General features: G+C 48.4%; 1 protein-coding gene across 3 annotated transcripts in view; it reads left to right on the plus strand.

Annotated features, from left to right (window-relative positions):
- The window catches only part of LOC133368714 (cytosolic purine 5'-nucleotidase-like), a 49,947-nt gene that overhangs the window by 25,676 nt on the left and 3,793 nt on the right, over window positions 1–20,478 (plus strand). Inside the window, exons 5-17 of one of the 3 annotated variants that reach the window (XM_061593291.1) lie at window positions 3,863–3,954; window positions 5,346–5,403; window positions 5,560–5,653; window positions 6,889–6,942; window positions 10,592–10,675; window positions 11,058–11,099; window positions 11,739–11,849; window positions 14,332–14,398; window positions 14,552–14,722; window positions 15,061–15,112; window positions 16,203–16,263; window positions 19,804–19,980; window positions 20,161–20,256. In XM_061593291.1, the coding sequence (XP_061449275.1) occupies window positions 3,863–3,954; window positions 5,346–5,403; window positions 5,560–5,653; window positions 6,889–6,942; window positions 10,592–10,675; window positions 11,058–11,099; window positions 11,739–11,849; window positions 14,332–14,398; window positions 14,552–14,722; window positions 15,061–15,112; window positions 16,203–16,263; window positions 19,804–19,980; window positions 20,161–20,256 (1,159 nt within the window). The remainder of the gene's footprint in view (window positions 1–3,862; window positions 3,955–5,345; window positions 5,404–5,559; window positions 5,654–6,888; window positions 6,943–10,591; window positions 10,676–11,057; window positions 11,100–11,738; window positions 11,850–14,331; window positions 14,399–14,551; window positions 14,723–15,060; window positions 15,113–16,202; window positions 16,264–19,803; window positions 19,981–20,160; window positions 20,257–20,478) is intronic. The other 2 variants (XM_061593292.1, XM_061593293.1) reach the window with 2 other exon arrangements.

Below are 20,478 nucleotides of genomic sequence, written 5' to 3' on the forward strand. Positions count from 1 at the left end.
ATTCATTCTAACAAAAAACCAATGAATTAGGGGAGGAGAGCAAAGCTCGTTTTACAGCTGGAAGAAAGTTAATGGGGAAGGACACACCCCCGACTCCGAAAGGCTGTGGCAACCAGGCATATCTAATTACATTAGCATGTGTGCACTCTGTCTGCACCTTTGGGAAGGGGGTGCAGAGGTTGAATGTTTTGGCTGCATGTTTTGCACTACGAAACGTGCAAGCGAAGAAGCAGGGAAATGGTGGGAGCGGGGTTTGGATAGGACTGGGGAGATTCAGAGACTTTTACTCAATCTCTGAGTTGTAGTCCTCAGCAGTCGCACGTGGAATGGAGGGCTATAGAATGTATTCGCACTTACTCCCCCATAAAGGCAGTGCCAGCACCACCCTTTTGTCCAACCGCAGGCCAGTATTAGGCCATCATCACCCTCTTGATCCACCTCCGCTTGCTGCAGGTTTCCCATTCTTGAATTTGTAGCATAAACAGCGGCGTGCCTGGAGGTATAGGGCTAAGAGCTTATTCAGCAGTCACATACATACCCTCATGTGCTCGCATCAAGGAGCCACAACCAACTGCAGCTGCCTGGCATGATGTGGGAAAGCGCACATTGTTACGATGCTTTTACATGATGTCTGAAGGCGTCTTCAAGCTCCCGTTGGTATCCGGTTTTCCTGAGGGTCTGCAAAAGTCTCTTCCTGACGTTCTGGCTGGGCCTGTCAGAAGTGGACAGACTGACTTGCCAACAACCCCCCCTTAGTCTGGGGGCATCTTTTTTGGGAAGAGGCATCAAGGACAGGATAAGAAAGCTCAGGACTGAGGGCACTCCCAAACGCTGTCCCTGTCCTGGTTGGCGCCTCTGTTGCTTTCTTGTCAGGGAGGAGAGTGTCTTTGTTTTTTTTTTTCAATAATTTTTATTCAGATTTTCATAAAACATACAAGACAAAATCATAAAACATTCAAAGACAAAAAACAAAATCAAAAATAGTTAAACAAAAAGAAAAAAAGAAAAAAAAAACAAAAATAAAAAATAAAGAGTAAAATATTGACTTCCCATTTGTCAAAGATCAAATCAGTTATAAGTCTATAATATATAACAATCCTGTCTCTTAAGTCATATTATAAAATCACTTTCCTCCAGTAGTTATCTTACTTAATCATCAAATCTCATAAACATTACTTTATTCTTTCCACAAAAAGTCAAAGAGAGGTTTCAATTCTTTAAGAAATATATCTATCAATTTTTTTTTCCAGATAAGCATATCGATTAATCCATCTCATTACTAATTATGATAATCTTATTGTCATAACCATAGTCAAAATAAACATTTCAATTAATCCATCACATCAGAATCTGTTAGGTTCAATAATTTCAGTAGCCATTGTTCTATTATCTCTATTAGTTCCATTTTCCATCTTCCATCTTCAGTAGTCTTGTTAAGTCCAGTAATTTCAATATCCAATCTTCCATTATCAGTATTCCATAATAATCTTGCTGTCAAAGCCATAGTCATATAGTAAGAGTCTGATGGGAATTACCTCTATCCCAAATATTTTCTTGCCATCCATTCTGAATAGGTTGCTGAAATACTGCTGTAAAATCATATCTCTGTTCTTTTTTTCAAAATACACTGGGTCATCTCTTAAAAGTTTTTCCATTGTCACATGGCTGCAGTTAATTCCATAGATTTTCTCTATATTGGGCTCCATCACATCATTCCAGTCCAGAAGATTATCCATGCCATTGATAACTTTATCTCTAGAATCTTCATTCATTTCTTCAGAGATAACATTGAGTTCTAAACAATAAATTTTATTTCTAAAGTCCATAGACTCCAAATCTTGTTCCTGTTCCACGTTGGTTCCAATCTCCGGGATCTCCTCTCTCACAGGGACCCCTATTCCAGTCTCCAGGGTCTCCTCTCTCACAGGGACCCCTATTCCAGTCTCCAGGGTCTCCTCTCTCACAGGGACCCCTGTTCCAATCTCCGGGGTCTCCTCTCTCACAGGGACCCCTTCCAGGGTCACCTCTCTCACAGGGACCCTTATATCTTTAATCTCCTGCTTCATTTTACTCAATTCAATTTTCGTTATCTCAATCTCATCCATTATTTTCTGAAACATAGTTATTTCCAGATTTTCAGCCACTTTCTTAATTGCCATTTTAAAAGAAAAATATAGGAAAACCACTTCTTATTTCAGCAACAATTGGGTTAATACTCCAAACTTGGTGACATCACAGTATAAACAAAGCAGACAGCCTTATCTCTCCATAGTTAAGTAAACAAAATGCAGTTCCCAGGAACGAAACAATTAATGGCAATCGTCAAGAAACAGATTCGTCAAAATAAAATAGACCAAAAAGAGAGTAGTCTCAAAACAGTATAATATTTTCCAAAATAAAAATCTGGAATAGAAATCCCTCTTCTGTGTATATCTTTAGAATGCAAATCCAGGACAGCTTTTTGCAACAAAAACAGAGATAAGCTATTAATTAGTGCGTAGCAGAGAGAAGTTATGGCTCCCCAGTGAGATGTCAAAAACCGATCAATCTGGCAAATCTCTTTTAAACAGCAACAATTTAAGTCAAGTAAAAGAAAAATATAGAAAGAAGGGTGCTTGCCTGTTAGTGCGTTCTCTCTTAGAAGATAAGATGAACGTTCGCTTTATCAGATAGAGCTTGATGTTGAAAATCCGTCCCACCTTCGTCGGCTGGACCTCGTCCCATAAATTAATGAGATCTGGTCGTCCCAACAAAAATAGGCTTTGAGGTTAATCTCTTCGTTTCTCCCTACCCGGGAGAAGTTTAATCAGTCAAAAAAAAAGAAAAAACTGACTGATATATCTGAATAAGCTTCTTTTGAGGCAGGAGCCCGTCTCAAAAGCAGGCACAGGCTAAGTCACCCTTCCCGGAAGTCGTCAGGGAGGAGAGTGTCTTTGGAGGGGCCAACACTTGTAGGGCCAGGCTTGTAGTGCTGAGGCTGGATTCAGTCAGGGGAGGTTTGCTCCTAGTTCCATGCACCACTGTAAGTCCGCCTGCCTTGCAGGGTGGGACCACGCAGGTACACCTTTTGTAAAACAGCCACTCATATTGCCACCACCACTTTAATACCTTTCTCTGACCACTGGAAATGTAAACTTCTTGGTATCTTAAAGGGAAAGCAGGTGGACAAGCCGGCTATCCTCTGTCTTGCCAGTAAGTGGACTTAGGCAGAACAATCCACGGGAGGGAGGGACAGAGACTCCCCAGCATCAATGCTTTGGGTCCACCTGTCTAATGTAAGATACTGAATGACTGAAGAGTAGAGAAACGGAAGGTTGCATGAAAATATAAGATTAGCAGTATTGTCTAACTCACCCTTACACTTGGTAAAGATTCTAAAACCGGACTCAGTGTGCAGGGGAGAGGGCAGCATTCTTCTGCAGCCCCCCGGAGATGGCATTGGGTCTGTTTCCCCAGGCAAAAGAAGAGGGAGGCAAAGGCCCAGATCAAGGGATGTCTTGTAAAGTTGTGTTCTCCTACTAGAGTGCAGGGAGAGAGGTTGAGTCGAAGAGTGCACGGGCTGAGACGCATCCAGGCCGATGGGGTCTTGGAAGGTCCCAAGCCCAGCCCGAAGGCACCTGGCTGGAACGGGAACCAGCTTCCTGGCACGGCTTCCAGGCCCTTCCTGGGCTGTGCGTGTCTGGGCATGTCTTTTACCCTACAATGGCCCGAGTCTCTCTTTGGCTATGGGGGCCTTCTCAGGTGGGCGCAGCGGGCAGGGGCCAGGACTGGCACTTCTCTCCAGTGCCCCAACCACCACCCCATACATTGCACCCCAGCCCTACCTCATGCCTGTATGCTGTTCCCCATCCCCCCCTTTTAGGGCTGAAATCTGGAATTATTACCCAAACAAGTTCATCCAGAGGGATGATACGAAGCGGTTCCATATCCTCAACACTTTATTCAACTTGACAGGTAGGTGCGCAAAGGGGGGGCTTGGTGGAGGCAAGCAGCTGAAGGAGGCAAGACACTCTCAATGCCCCAAAGCAGGAAGCAGGGCAAAGAGGAGGAGGAGGCAGGGGCGGCAGCAGGCCACCCTCCTTGGGCTGCACACAGCCTTTTATTCCTCCCCAGTCCAGGGTGCTCCCCGCTGACCCAGGCTCCTGATGCACACCCAACCCCTCGCCCCTCTTCCTTGGGGAGTCGTGTTCAGACCTGCATGCAGCAGTTGCTCTCCAGAAAGTGTCTGGCAGCCCCGGCTCTCTGGAAGGGACTCGCCCGGCCTGACACAGTCCTGAGTGGTTTGCCTCCTGCCCGATTAGCATTCCTAAGGTGGCGGTGCAAGTTGCAGAAAGCAATGCAGAGAAACAAAGCCAGCCTGGGGTGCAGAAAGCAGGCAACAGTTGTAGACTAACAAGGCACCTGATAAAACAACACTGAGTCCTGTGGCACCTGAGACTAACAAGTCTACTATGGGATATGCTTTTTTGGACTTCAGTCTGTTTCCCCAGAAGCACGGAGCATTACCCGGCATCTGGTGAAGCGGAGTTCTGGTCCGTGAAAGCTTCTTGGGCTTCAAAGCGCCACAAAACTCTTTGTTGTTTGCTGGCAAAAACTACCACGCCTGCCACCCCTCTGGACGTCACCTGAACCCAAACCTGACACCTGAGCTTGAGCACTCCCTCTGCCAACATCTGTAATTTTTATTTATTATTTATCCGCTTGTACACCATTTTCACACGAAATACACAAAGCAGTTTACATACAATCTAAATTAAAATAGAAGACAAACAAGCCAGTAAGCAAAATGACTGAAATGGAAGCGAACAGCAAGTTAAAGCAGAAGCAAACTGCCCAAGACAATCCAGAATAAATAGACCACATTCACTGCTCGAAAGCCAGCAGAGTGATGGCGACGTGGCTGCTTTCCCTGATGCAGAGTGGCTGCATGCTCTTCTGCTCCCGTTGTAGGTAGTTGGGGGCCCAGGGAATGTAGCAGCTTGAGGCAAAGAAGCTACTCCTCACTCTTCAGAGAGGAGGTTTGATCTGAGGTCAGGCTCTGACCCTGAACCTCTTTGCAATATCAGATCTGGAAGATATGAAGCAAGAGGACATTTAAGGTTACTTGGAGCATGTGCAAAGTGCCTTTCCCGCCATCCTGCTTGCGATTAAGGAGAAGGGCCAGAGAACGAGCCTCCATCCCGCCCATGCAGCACTGGGCCCTGGGATGGATCCCTGCACAGCAACTCTCCCTCTCCCTCCAGGTTTCTCATGAAGCCCTCCTTCCCTCCCTCCCTCCCTCCCATTGGCTTTCCACACAGGGCTCCTCTCTGTAGGCTCCCACTGACCTCCCTTTCCCTCTGCAGAGACCTACCTCTTTGCCTGCCTGGTGGATTTCTTCACCAGCTGCTCCAGATACGTGAAGTGAGTATGCTGCGTTTGGCCTGGGTCAGGGAATCGGATGCCGAAGGGGGCCTGGAATGTTAGAGGACCTTCTCCCCAGTTCAAGGTCTGCTGGAGCTCCTCCTTGCCAGCACCTCTGCCAGCACTAACCCTGCTCTGTCCTTTCCTCTCGCCCAGCTGTGACACAGGCTACAAACATGGAAACCTCTTCATGTCCTTCTGCAGTATGTTCCAAGATGTCCGTGAAGCCATGGACTACGTGCACCTCTCCGTGAGTGAGGGACACCACGGGGTGGGCAGGGAGAGTGGCAAGAAGAGCCATGCCTGGGCATCATCCACCTTTCCAAATGCTGACCTGCCCCAGCATGGCTGTGGTGGCCTGGGGTTGGTGAGACTTGTTGGGGAAGGCTGGGATAGGTCAGCATTTTATGATGTGGGAGGGTGAGCAGGTTACCATGTTCCTGATGAAAAGTCTGGGAGGCGTGGAGCTCGCAGGCCCAGCCGTGGGGTCTGGCGGCCAGAGCACCTTTCCAAAGGGTGCTCTGGATAGAGCAAGTGTGGAGAGCCGTTGGCCCTCTCAGTGCTGCTGGGCCACAACTCCCGTCGTCATGCCCGGCCGTTCGGCCTGCTTTCTTGCTGTGGCTGATGGGATGTGTAGTCCAGCAACATCTGGAGGGCCAAAGATCCCCCACACCTGCATTAGAGGCTGCTCTGCTCCATGTCTCAGACGAAGCAAAGGGAGGAGAGGATGAGGCCGCAGGAGGGAGTCCTTGCGGGGAGAAGCAAAAAGTGTGTGGGGGGTGTCAAGAGGGAATGGATGGGTGTGTGGAGGAGAGAACGAGAGAAAAGCAAGGTTAGGTGGCAATGGGCTTTAAGCTGCAGTCATTACCACCCAACAGAGAGCGAGTGTGCGAGGTGCATGTGGCTTTCACAAGGTGACCTCCAACGAATCCCATTAATGAACCCCTGCCCACTGGGGTGCACAGCAAGTGGCAGAATAGTTACGAATGTTATGACTGAACAAACTGACCTGTGTGGGAGCTGCCATGCCAGGCACGCACACAGAGAAGCTGGGTCTGTATGACCCAAATGTAACACACAAGTCCCTCCTCTGGGAGCACCTAAAGAAGAGTTAGGCAGCCTACAAATTCACTCGTGCGTCACAAGCTGGTTAAGGAAAGCGATGGGACAGTGTTGTCTCCAGGCCCTGCTTGTGGATTTAGGAACTGAAGCATGCTGGGTGGAGGCTGATGGTGAGTTGCCATCCATAACATCTGGACGGCACCAGGTTGGGGAAAGCTGGCTTAGCCACGGCTGGAGCAGACGCTGGACTCAAATGTATGATGCGTCCTGGCCTGATCTGTGTCCGTCAAAGGCTGTGCTGTGGCTGGCACTTCCATGCGCTGGGGTTGTCCATGTCAGCCTTGGGTTGTGGCTTCAGCAAGGGAAGGCGCTGGGCTCAGCGAGGGGCTCTGATAACAGCCTGGCTGTGTGTTGCTCTCCTAGGGCTGCCTGAAGGAGAAGACGCTGGAGAACATGGAAAAGTATGTGGCGAAAGATGTGAGTGTTGCCCAGTCTGGGAATGAGAACTGCCGTACCAGAGTTCTGAGTCTCCTCCATGCAGGCTGTATTTGGGGCTGAGATGCCCCAGAGCACAGCCACATCCAGGCTCCTTCCCTGGGGAGCACCATTCCCCCTCCATCTGCAGCATGCGCCTGTCTCTGGCTTGTTCAGCCCCATCCCCAGTCAGGAGGAGTGTTACCGGCAAGACTAGCCCCCTTGCCAGCGAATGTGCAGGGTCGAGGGTTCTTGCTTTCTCCCTTCCTCCGTGTCTACACAAAGTCCGTGTGTGTCGAACGTCAGGTCACCTAAGCCCACAGGTTATCAACAGCAGTCATCTAGCACAGGCGGAGAATACAGGAGACCCCGCTCAAGGCTTCTTGAGTCTTGGGAGGTACCAGAAATCTTCTGTTTGGGAATCAGACTTCAGACAGCAGAACAGCCTTTATAAAACATGCTATTTATTCATCTCTCTCACACAGCAACTAATAAAATGCATTCTAAGTGGCCTTAGCCATCATTGCAGAAACAGAAAAATAGAAATATTTGTATCAGTATGAAAGAAGTTGCTGGATACCATACTCGATGTTATGAGAAAGTAATGCTTTGTCTGCTTCAGTTGTTTCTCAAGAAAATTACAGCTTTAGTCAGGAAATGGAGGAAACAAGGGCAGCAGTTTCAAACTACTCCTGTTTTACTATTTGGCTCTTTTGCATACAGCAGACTTTACGAACTATTTCAATAAATCTTAAGCTTCTTCTAAGCAAATCTAAGCATATGTAAATGATTTCAACACATTATTTGCATATTTGAAGCCATAGTCTGGACTCTCCCATTCCAAGTCAAATGCCTCTGCAACACAGCCCTAGCGGGCTTGAGGCTACTTAGCCAGTGCCAACTCCCTCCCTCCCACAAGGCCCACTAAGCCTGCTGAGGCAGGTGAGAGGTGCTGCGGGGGGGGCTGCCTGCCACAGTGCCCAGCTTGTGAATTGCAGTGGTCCACGCCAGTGCAGTGCAATAGTTCAGGTTTCACATGTCCACTAGCGGTTCAGCAGGCTTCAATGTCCCCCCCCAAGGTCATTTTCACCCAAAAGAATGGGACAGGAATCAGTCATGACCAAGAGGTGAGCTACAAATCAAGAGATCTCTGGTTTGAATCTCACCTTTGCCATGAACTCTCTGGAGGGTGGGCAAGATGTGGTAATAATTCTAACCTTTGCGCCTACAGGGGTGTTGTAAGAATTACATCGGGATAATGAATACAAAGCCCTTTGAACACTCAAGAGCACTATTCAAATTGCAATTATTACTAGGGGAGCTCTGCCCCCCCACTTGCTTCACTCACCACCCCCACCCCCAGATACACACCCACACACACATGCAGACTGACACACTCGCAGATGTGCCCTTCTGGCACTCGCAAATGCCCTTAAGACACCCCACTCCCTTCGCAATTCTCCCCAGTGCCTCAAGGTGTTTTCGTGTGCCAGGGCCTAACACTCCTCACCTGGGCTGTCGCTGCCCCCAGCGCTTGCCCTGCCCTGTCGTCACCAAGCAGCTCCATGCCGTGTGCAAAGACTGCCTCCCGGTGCACTGACCTACCCCCCGCCCAGGCCATCCCCGCCACTTGCCTGCTCACTCCACAGCTGTCTACTTGCCTCGCTTGCCCTACACCGGGCCTCCCTGCTCGCTCAGTTGCCTGCCCCCCAGCCCCCCTTGCTGCCCTCACGCCCCCCGCTCACTTGCTGCCCTGCACCCCATCCCCACATGACACTGAGTGATGGCCTGCTGGCCTAGGAAAGTATGTGAATGGATGGATGTTCAGTGGAGGCTGGTCTATTAGGGCTGATGAGGCGCTGTCCACCACTTTCATTCTGCCCTCAGCCAGCTGCCTGCCTACATCCAGCCCAGCGGCTGGTGGCCCTGGCTGTCTGCGTCCTCCTTCTCCGTCTCCATTTCAGGATTGCCACATGGAACTCAGTGAGAGAGGAGATGGAGACAAAGCTGGGAGCCGGCTCTGGCTTGGGCTCTGCCTACCGTTTGGGCTCCCTGCCTTCCGCCATGCCAGCCCCAATGGGCACCAGCCACCACTGTAGGTATCGCTATAGGCAGAAGGTGCTTGAATACTCCCTGGCTGGCTCTTAACCCACTTCCTCCATCCTGAAGTCGCCAAAGGTGCCTTTGTAGTGTGAGGCCACTCAGCCTCCCCAAGATTGTTTTGCAGAAGAACAAAAGTTAGGTTTATTGAATTTATGTATGGCTTCCCACGACAAAAAACTCCCAAAGCAATTCACAATCAGAATAAAATACAATAATAAATATACTTTATTGGAATCTTTAAGTATCTTTATTATTGTATTTTATTCTGGTTGTGAATCGCTTTACATTACAATACTTGGCGTGAGTGAATAAAAATGGACAGGAATGGGACATTTTCAATCAGGCAACTACAAAATATTTTATGCAGGAAATGAGAAATCAAGAAGTAACGGGGTTGCTTTAATAGTGAGAAGTGATGTAGCAAAAGCAATTAGGAGCTACAACGCAAGGTCTGAGCGAGTGATCTCAATGAGATTAAACAGGAAACCTATTAACATAACCATCATCCAAGTCTACGCTCCAACGTCAAACGCAGAAGAAGAGGAATTGGAGAGATTTTACGCAGAAGTACAGGAGGAAATTGATCACACACCAAAACAAGATATGATGATAATCATGGGGGACTGGAATGTAAAAGTAGGGAACAGAGAAGAACTAGAAATTGTGGGGAAATTGGGCTTAGGAGACAGAAATGAAGCAGGAGAAAGACTTATTGAATTCTGTGAAGCCAATAATTTGTTTCTTGCAAACACATTTTTTGAGCCAAAAAGACGACTGTACACATGGACCTCACCAAATGATCAATATAGGAATCAAATTGATTATATAATTGGTAGCAGAAGATGGAGAAGTTCCATACTTTCTGCAAAAACAAGACCAGGAGCAAACTGCGGTACAGATCATGAACTGGTCGTATCAAAAATCAGAGTAAAGCTAAAGAACAACAAAGCAATCATAATGCGGAAATACAATTTAAATAACATCCCAGAAGAATACAGTATGGGCAAGGAGGACATGATAGAGGCGTGTAATTATGCCGGGTGTGGAGAAAGTGGACAGGGAGACAGTTTCCTCCTCCTCCTCTCACGATACTAGAACCCAGCAGGGTCATCAAAGACGCTGAATCCTGGGATATCCAGGTCATGGAAAATAAAGTACGTCTTTACTTAAGTAAAATAAACAAAACAAAGTATTTCAACCTTACTTAAAGTAATTACTACCACAGCTTGGAGGCTTTGGAAGGGGATTAGACAATGTCAGGGACAAGAAGGCTACTAATGACTACTAGCCACAATGGCTATCTATTGTCTCCAGCTTCAAAGGCCACTGACTACCAGTTTCTGGGACGCAACAGGGTTATTTTTTAATTTTTAATTGATTCAGCTTGTTCCCCACCTGTCACCTTAAGACCCAGGGTTACAACAATTAAAATACAATATTAAAAGCCGTTTCCAAGAAGTGCTCCTGTTCTGGTTGTGGTCTTCCCGTTGGGGCTGCTGAACCGCTGCCATGCTCTTCTGAGGTTCTTCTCTCTTGCTCTCCCTCACAGCCACGTGTTCCTCTCCTGCTGAGTCGCATGAAGGATGCAGGGAAGGTGTTTCTTGCAACCAACAGTGACTACAATTACACAGATGTAAGTCGGCCCCTCCAAGTGGCAAAGTGAAGGCTCTGTGCCCCTCTGCCCTCCTCCCTTCATCTCTAGCGCAGCTCAGAGAGACCTCTCGGCCCACTGCCGCAGGTGCATGGCACGCTCCCTCCCCTCTTTGGGTCTTGCATGCGGCACTGCCCACCGAGTGCCACACTCAATGTCACAGCAGGTGGTGGTGGCAGCATTGGCTGGTGGGGTCAGGAGTGGGGAGACATGGAGCTGCTGACCTGTCTTTACAAGAGGTGGGGACGCAGGCGCAGCAGCAGTGGCCAGCTCTGCATACCTTCAGGCACCCCCTTTGGCAACCAAGAAGTTGAACCTGGCTTGGATTTGAGCTTCTGCCACAGATGGGTTTATCTCATTTCAGGCAATAATGACATACTTATTTGACTTCAATGAAGGAGATGCGGTGAGTCACTGTTTACCTTGAGGAAAATCTCTCAATCTCTCTCAATTTTCCTGAGGATAAGTTCAGTTGGCCATTGGCAATTTAACCAGGGAGAGTAGCCCAGGCCTTCATCAACAGGCCTCCCGTGAGGCAAAGCAGCACTTGAACAAAACACCTTCTGTTTTGTTGGACTGTGATGGTCTGGGCCAAGGGATGTTCTCCCCAGAAAGCAAAGTCGGGGTTCAGGTGACCCTAGAATGGCTGGAGACAAAGACTGCCTGGAGGTCCATCTTGCGTCCATCTCCATAGAAACCAACTGCAGCAATAGTTAACAGTTGGCTTCATGCCAGTGGTGAGCTTGGTGCTGCCAGGCCAAAGAGCTTTCAACATAGGTATATTCTCTTTTTGAATGTCAGATACATTATCTTGTTGAACAATACTGAAAGGTAGGCTGTTATTATTACTATTATCCCAGTATTGCAGATTGGGGGATTTTGGGGGGAGGGACTAAGTAAACAGAGTCGCTTGCCTAAAACCACCCGGTGAGTTTGTGGCAGAGGCGAGACTTGAACTAAGGACTTCTGGAATCAGGGTTCAGTCTCTTCTTAACAAAAACACATTACACCAGATGGAGGCTGGCCTGACTTGTCTTCTCCCTAGCAGGAGGAATCCCCACACCGTCCCTGGAGATCCTATTTTGACCTGATTGTCGTTGATACTCGCAAGCCGCTCTTCTTTGCAGAGGGAACTGTCCTTCGGCAGGTCAACACAGTGAGTACATTTTTGGTGCCAAAGGGGGGCAGAGGAGGCACTTTCTCACTCAGAACCAAGGTGGTGGTGATGCTGGAGAGCCTAGCCTGAACATGTGAGGGAGAGGCAGAAGTTGTCCAGCCTGCCAGAATGGGCCAGGATCTCTTGTCTGACTGAGGGAGCCTCTCAGAGGAGGGTCCAGAGCAGAGCTAGTGAACAGGAGCGATCTCCGTTGCTGGGCGGCAGCAGAGTCCATTGCCCTGTTGAAGATGGGAACCAGTCAAGTGGCAACAAAGCCAGAACATCTCTCTGCTGCCATTTGGGGCCTGGACCCCTTGAGTCAGCCAGACTGGCTTCCAGGTTACCCGACTGCCTAGCCAGCAAGGCCAACTTCATAGAAGCCTCAGGATCAGTTTCTGCTGATCCACCTCAGCATCCCACTGTGGCCAGACAGAGGCAAGGCATGAAGGCAAAAGTCATCTCCCAAGGGAACTACTCCTTGGAGAAAACAGCCTCTGACCAGCAGGTCTCTTTTGTAGCTCTACTGTGGCTAATAGCTATTCACAGACCTCTCTTCTGCAAATTTATATCACTCCCATTACTTCTCTGCCTACTTTCTCCACACCACACATAATTTATAACTGTTATCATATACCCCCTTACTTGCTTCCCCCCCAAACTAACCCCCCCCCAAATAGTGACCTTTTCAGCTCTTTGAAAATGTTGCTTGTCCTTTTCTGAACCTTCACAAGCTCTACAATATCCTTTTGGGGTGCAAGCGACCAGAACTGCACCCAATTTTCCAAGTGGGATTGCACCAGAGATTTGTATAAAGATATTACAATAGCAGCAGTTATATTTGCTGCCCCTTTCCTAAAAACTCCTAGCATGGGAGTTGCCCTTTCCACAGCTGCTGCACACTGGATTGATGTTTCGTCTGCACTAGGACCCCAAGACCCCTTCCTACCCGTTCAGGCCCCAGCAGTAGGAAGTTATTTTTTGTCCCAATTGTGTATCACTGTCCACTAATCTCTGTTGTCTTTTGTCATTCTGATGCCTGTTTATCTAGCAGAGATCTTTTTGGAACCCTAGTTGGGTTCTCACTATGTTGAGTAATTTGGTATTATCTGCAGACTGACCCTCTTCACTGCTTGCCTGATGCAAGATCCATTATGAATAACATTTATCCTTTACTCTACCCTGCCTGATATTTTATGAGAGAGCGGGAAGGAAGGAAGGAACAAATGTGCTACTACCTTAACGCAGATCTTTGGAGAAAGACATGTTTTATTCCCCGTCTCCATTGCGAGAGCTGTCCATTTGCTCTCTACTTCTTGTAATTTAACCAGGTGCTGATCCACAAGAGGACCTGTCCCTTTATTCATTCAATTATTTACAAAAGCATTTCTATACCGCCATATCTTAAAATATCAGAACATTGCACCATTAAACATAAAACACCATTAAAAACAATACAGATTATTTAATTCCTTTATAAACATTTGTATATAGCAATTTCATTTAAAAGAAATCAAAGTGGTTTACAATTCTAGAACAACACATGCACATTTGTGTGTGAGTTGACTATTATGGAAAAGTTTTTTTCTTAATTGTCTGCATAAGCCTAGCAGCAAAGAAGCTTTCAGCAAACATCTGAAAGTAAATTCAGAAGTTGCCCTGCCTGTTGCATCTCTGTTGGAAGAGAATTCCACAGAAGCGGGTCAATAACACTAAAGGTGTGGCTTGATGTTGATAGCAAATGAGCCTCACCGCCTTGGGGGCTTGTGCACTTGTGCAAATGATCTTAGTGATCAAGCTGGGATATAAGGGTTCAGGCGGCCCTTAAGATACCCTGGATCTAAGTTGTTCAGGGCTTTGTAAATTAAGACAAGGGCCTTGAACCTGGCTCAGTAGTGGACAGGCAGCCAGTGCAGATGTTTTAAGAGTGGTGTCACATGTTGTCGGCCATGTGCCCCCATCAGTGGCCAGGCGATCCCTGTCGAGGAACAGCCATAGCCAATGATGCAGACAAAGCTGGTAAAAGGCACTCTGAGCCACAGATTACACCCGCACCTCTCGTGACAAATATTAAATTATCATTGAAGTATACATGTAATAATTAAAACAAACAGCTGGCTCCTGCTGAGAGGAAGGGCAGGATATAAATCAAATAAATAAATAATCTGTCTGCTTGCTGGGGGGTTCTGATGGTCGAGTTTAGAGTGGCTTTCAGAGGCGGAAAGGGGAATTGGCAGGTGACAGCCATTACTCAAAAGGGGAGGAGGCTCCACTGTCATTTTTGGCTCAGCTGAGGCATCTCCCCAGCCACGGGATGCCTCTGGCTCCCTGGGGCCTCCTTCAGCTCAGCAGGTTGGGATGGTGCTACATCAGAGACTGTTGGCAGGGAAGAAGCAAGGTTGCCCCTCAGGCCAAGTCCTGCCTCCAAGTCCCCTTCAGCTCCTCTCACAATTCTCCTGACCAATACAGCTGTCTTTATGTGCAGGACACTGGGAAACTGCGGATTGGCACCTACACAGGACCCCTTCAACACTGTGCGGTGTACTCTGGAGGTAAACCCTACATCTCCCCTCCAGGGCCTGCCCCAAGCTGTAGACCACAGCCTAAGAATTGCCCTTCCCCCTCTGATCAGACCACGGGAACCGAGCCATGACAATTAGCATGAATTCAGCAGGCCCTGAACCTGTCCCCTCTTGTTGCTCTAGGCTCCTCAGACATGGTGTGTGACCTCTTGGGAGTGAAGGGTAAGGATATCCTATACATTGGAGACCACATCTTTGGGGACATCCTGAAATCCAAGAAGAGGCAAGGGTGGCGCACCTTCCTGGTGGTGCCAGAACTGGCCAAGGAGCTGCACGTGTGGACAGAGAAAAGTGGTGAGAGGACAAGGAATGCTGGGGTAGAGGACAGAGGAGACATTCGCTGCAGGCTCTCATCCCAGGGTGGGTGGGTTCACCAGCTTGCTCCCAAGAAGTCCCCATCGCCTCTAGTCTCCAAGGCTTGGGTCCCAACCCCTTTGCTAGCAAGCATGCAGGTGGATGAAGGGCAAGAACCCCCACAGCATCTTCCGTCCTAGACATGTTGGGGAGCTTTTCTGCTTGCTAAGAATCAAGAGCATGCTCCAAATCCCAGGAATCTTTGCTGGCTAAGGTTTTGCACATGCACCTTTCGCAATCAGATAAACCAGCAGTCATGCTTAATCTTCTGTTCGCAGAACTTTTTGAGGAGCTGCGGAGTCTGGATGTCTTCTTGGCTGAGCTGTACCAGTAAGTCAGAGCTTCTCTCCATTAGCACTTGGCCTGGACTCTGAGTGTGAGCGAGAGAGAATGTTGCAATAAATTTGTTTTGTATTACTAGAATATAAACTTGAAAACAACCACCAAGTTTCTGCATTTAGAGCCAATTGCCAGGGAGAATTATATCTGTGCATGGTCTGGAACTGGGTGCCAGAATTGTCCTGTTCCTATGAGCAGCTTCACCTGTTTTTAAGATTTGTTGCTATAATTAAGAGGGTGAGACTGTTGCTTTTCATTCTTCTCTTAAGTGTAAGCCAATATTCAGCTCCACCACCGTAGGTGTAACGATTCCAAACTCTTGAAAGACTGTGAAGAGCTCTTTCAAACACTATTCCAAACATGCGTTTTGCTTATCCTGAGATCTGCCATGTGTTTGCACTGTTTATGCTTTCAGCCTATCAGAAAACAATTTCAGTTGTCTCCCTTCCTGAGCTTTGAGGCACTCGCTTCAGTGTGCCCCTGGCACAATCCACAGCATGTATCTTCAGATCGGGCTGGTGGAAAAGGCTCCTGCCAGCAGGGAGACATAGTCAGTACTGAGCTAGATGGGCCGGCATCAGACAGGTGCAGCTTGGACTCTTCCACACCACAAGTGGGACAGCCTGCAGCCACCGGCCCTTTACTGTGGTTTCTCCCACATGTGGCTCCTTGCCTGCCTGTACCTGGGAACACAGGAATCTGCCTCATAGTGACCCGGGCCATTGGCCCATCTGGCTCAGTATTGCCTACCCTGACTGGCAGCAGCTCAGTGGGGTTTCAGGCATTCCCAGGCCAGCTGGAGATGTCATTGGGATTTAACCCAGGACCTTCTGCATGTATGGCACCGTCGGCCACTGAGCTACACCCCGGCCTGCTACCTGTCCCACGCTGTAGAATGAATCAAGGTTTGCTCATTCAGTGGCTGACTGACAAGGAAGGGTAGCTTGTGGCAGTGGCTGAGCCACGTGAATATCGGCCTGTGGTGAGCCGAGCTGGCACCAGCAGGCAGGCAGGCAGTGCTGTGTCTGGGGGGAGCAAGCAAGTAGGACAGCCTTAACGCCGATGTCCTTGTTTTTTCCAGCCACCTGGACAGTGGGAGTAGCGAGCGGCCAGACATCAGCTCCATCAAGAAGCGGATACAGGTCCCAGACCTCTCTCAGTCAAGCCAGGGCCAGCCACCCCCTACTGATCTCAGCATGCGTTGCTTTGGGCTGTCTGTCAAGTCCTTTGGTGCCACCAGAGCTGACTCACTCCCCCATTTAGGGCACCACAGCTTGCTAAAAAAATGGCACCTTCTCTCAAGCCCTGCAGCCATCTTTCCCAGACAATATACGAAAATGTTTTCCGCTTGGTCCCTGCATAGGAAGCTGCCGTATAAAAGTGCATCCAGCCCGCTATAGGGCAACAAGCAACAGGTGGCACTAGAACAGGAGAAGAATTGGCACCTCTCAGAGCATGTTTCTCCCCAAAAGCTAAGGCAGGCCCTTAATGCTGGCCCTAGGAAAAAATCCACAGGAGGGCAATGCCTTTCTTCAACCAACAAACAGGCTGGGCAAAGGCTTCTAAGTTCTCTTTATCAGATGGTAAACTGAGCAGTGGTGAGGAGGCAGCAATGGTGCTTGCCTTGAGGCACTCTTAAGATGGAGCCTGGGAGGAGAGAGCAGGCATTGAAACAAGGCTCCACCAGGTGCCTTTGAAGGTTGGAGGATGCACCCAGGGCAGTTTTCACCAAGTACTCCCAAGCTGAGAAGACTCACTCTCACTTTCTCCAGCTGCAGACTAGCTGATGGAAAGAGCACCAGGCAGCATCGCTTGGTCACAGACCCCAAGCCCACCTGTAGGAGATGCCAAGCTAGATCAGCCCAATAGCACAGGTAGAAGCTGCAGGCCAGTGGAAGGTTGTGAGGAGCCATCCTCAGATACGTAGCCCAGATGGAGCCACTATGGCCTGTGGAGGCGGGATAAATTTGCATAGGATTGCATCTTCATGAGATCCAAACTTGGGATATTCATCTGTATTTCCTGAATCTTGGCTACGCTGTCACTGATGCCATCATTTTCATATAACTCATATGAAGCACATACATTTATATAAGACACAGAGAGATATTAAATCCTTTCAAATTAAAGTGAACAGAGCATAAAGTTGATTGTCATTAGAAATTATTATTCCATAATACAGCAAATACAGACTATTTCTGGATAAACATAAATCATATTCAGTTTGGGGGTAATTTACCAAATTAGATTTATCACCATAGCATCATCGTCATTATTAGTCGTCACTTGTTTCCTAAAGGTCTCTAAGTGACTTAAACCATTGTTACCATCAAAATAAACATACCATAAAACAAAATAATAAAACCACCTCCCAGAAGTCATGACAATGGGGCTGTTTTTGTCAGACTCTGCTAGTAAACTTGTCAAAACATTAGTATCATTTTTCACAGACCCCAGTAACATAATTCAGTAAAACTGACTGCATGAACTACTCTAGGTGTCATGAATGGCATTTTGTGCCTCCCCTGGAAATATGCAACCCCCGTATGCATGAATGCAAGAAGTTGGTCCCTCAGAGGGATTCAGCTGATGTGTCCTCAGTGCAGGCTCTTGGAGAGAAACAGGAACAAGGAGGCTCTGACTCTACACACAGTATACGCATCTTGCCCAAAGACTGCCTCCCAACTGAGAACTCGCTCATCATATGCACTTGACTGTGACCGAGTTGCAGTTCTCTCTTTTGCTGGTAGACCAGACAACAGCATCAGCTGTGTTCATGCCTGGCCCTGTTCTTTTGGCAGGCAGGGCAAGATATAAATTTAATACATACATACATACATAAATTGCCCAAAACATTGCGCTTTACTATGGAGCAGTGCCCACAAAAATGGTGCCACCAGTGGTGAAAACCAGTGCCGGGCAACCTTTGTGGGGTTGAGGGTTGCATTCCCTTGGGGGAGGGTGGTTAGCAAGGCCAGTGTCCGCTCCCCCCTTCCTCTCTTGCACATGCACTCTGCCACTCTCCATCCAGCCACCCCTCCCTCTGGGACCTCTGCTCAATCCCAGCCTCTCTTCACTTGTCACCTATCAGTTCATTCTCTTTCCTCCCCAGCCAGCACTTCCCTGGGTCTGCTCGCTCCCAGCCAGCCAACTGTGTCCACCTTTCTCCCTGTGCAGCAGCCATTGGGGGGGGGGTCTTTGCTTCTCAAAAAAAGGTTTACCAAAGTCTACTCAGTAGTGTCCTGGGCAGCAGCGATGAGATGCAAATAAGACCCACAAATATGAAAATATACTTGTAACAGGAAAGGACAATGCACTGAGGGTTTGGATTGGAGAACACAAGAACCAAAGTCTTGCTTCTCGTTTTGTGGAGTGTAACTAGACTCCCGAGGCATTTTTTGCCATAGATTTTTGCCCCAAGATTCCACTACATGTTATTTTAACTTTAAAAAAAAATTAAATCTGAATTTAATAATGATTAAGAATGATTTAAAGTAGCATTAGTCTTTCAGAAGGCAGCCTTGAGAACTGCACTTCTCCTCTTGCCCACTTTGGTCAGACTCTGACCGAAAAAAAGTTACCCCTCCGCTCCGCTTCAGGAGCCCTGGGCTCCTACCGCGAGGAAGGGCAGGATATAAATCTAATAAATAAATAAGAGGGGAGGCAGACGGCCATGCAGCGAAGATTCTTCAGGTAGAAACAGGTGAACATCGATTAGGACAAGGAGTTTAGCAGCATGCAGGAAAGTTTGTGTTTCTTAGCTACTCAAGTGCTGTAATCGGCTGCTTTTGCAACGTCCTGAGGGGGGTGCAATTACTGGCTCTTTAGTTCTAGAAGTAGATGACTTATTATCTGCTTCCTATGTTAAAATTTAGCCATTCTTCGTAAGTGCTCTTTGTACTAACTTTAGACTTTAAAAATGGTTTTATAAACCAGTTTCTAATATCGTAGCCCGTACTGTGTATAATTTAAAGTACTCCAGTGTGTTCCTTTGGCATCTGGATATTGCGGGGGGCGGGGCGGCGGAGATTAAATGTTGTCCTGTTGCATGCAGCCTCTGCAGTTTGAAGGGGGGAGTGGGAAGAATACACATTTAAATGTCCACTGCAGTCTTAAAAAATTAATGGCACGTACTCCCTGCCTTCAGAGATGAGTGGACACAACAGAGAAAAACCCCAATTTCAGAAACCACCAGAACCTTAATGACATAAAAAACACCCCAGCACGTATGCTGACTCTTGCCAGGGACATAAAGATCACATGTTGAAAGAGCTGGAGACATCTTTGGGCCCCCAAAGGGGGAGCATCAACAGATGCTGGGGACCCCTTGTCATTGGGTAAAACTGCCCCATATGGGAATGCACTCTAGAGAAGCCTATGCCAAGTTTGATGGGTCTTTCACCATAAAGCTGCACCCTATGCATGTTTTCTTGGACTTCCGTCAGACTCGCCTGCTTCACCAGGGCTTTCATTTGCAAAAGTCCACAATATGCAGTTGGAAATGGAACATCTCACACTACTGTGTTTCTGCAAAAGAGAAAGGCTGGTCCTATCCTACCCCCCGTCACAAAAACAACTGGGCCTAGTTACAACAGCCCCCCTGCCCGCTCAAGCCTCGGCTGCCTCCCCTCCCTTGCAGGCTGAATGAATGAGCTGCGAGTGACTCTCTCTTCCTCTTGCAGAAAGTCACCCACGAAATGGACATGTGCTATGGGAAGATGGGCAGCCTTTTCCGCTGTGGCTCCCGCCAGACCCTTTTTGCCAACCAGCTGATGCGCTACGCCGACCTCTACGCCGCCTCCTTCCTCAACTTCCTCTATTACCCTTTCAGCTACTTGTTCCGGGCACCGCCCACCCTGGTACGTGGGGCACCCTGCCCTGGGGGAGAGGGGGGGCAAGTGGACCCCACGCGTCTCCTACGTGGAAAAGGAGACAGGGAGAAGTCCAGCCCCCTCCGGAGCAAGCAAGGGGCTTTGGGCCATCTCTGCAGCTGCCTGATGCTCCCACTGACCCTCTTGTGCCAATCCCTTTCCCACCAGATGCCCCATGAGTCGACCGTGGAGCACGGGCGGGTGGAGCTCACTGAGGCGGCAGCCTGCTTTGCAGGGCATCAGATGCACCAGCCCGGGCAGCTGGTGAGTAGGTGGCGGCAGCAGCCCAGTCTCCTGCACTTCCCCTCCTCCTCTCTTGCCACCTCCTCTGCTCTTCCTCCCTCTGCTGAGCTCTGCCACACAGCACACTTCAGCGGATTACCCGCTATTTAACCCTATGGCAAACAACTGAGTCACACCTACTCAAACGGTAGAGCAAGGATCTTGACCTCTCAGCCATCCTAGGCCAGTGCCTGAACACAATTA

This window comes from Rhineura floridana, chromosome 12, assembly GCF_030035675.1.
Source record: "Rhineura floridana isolate rRhiFlo1 chromosome 12, rRhiFlo1.hap2, whole genome shotgun sequence".
Lineage (NCBI taxonomy): Eukaryota > Metazoa > Chordata > Lepidosauria > Squamata > Rhineuridae > Rhineura > Rhineura floridana.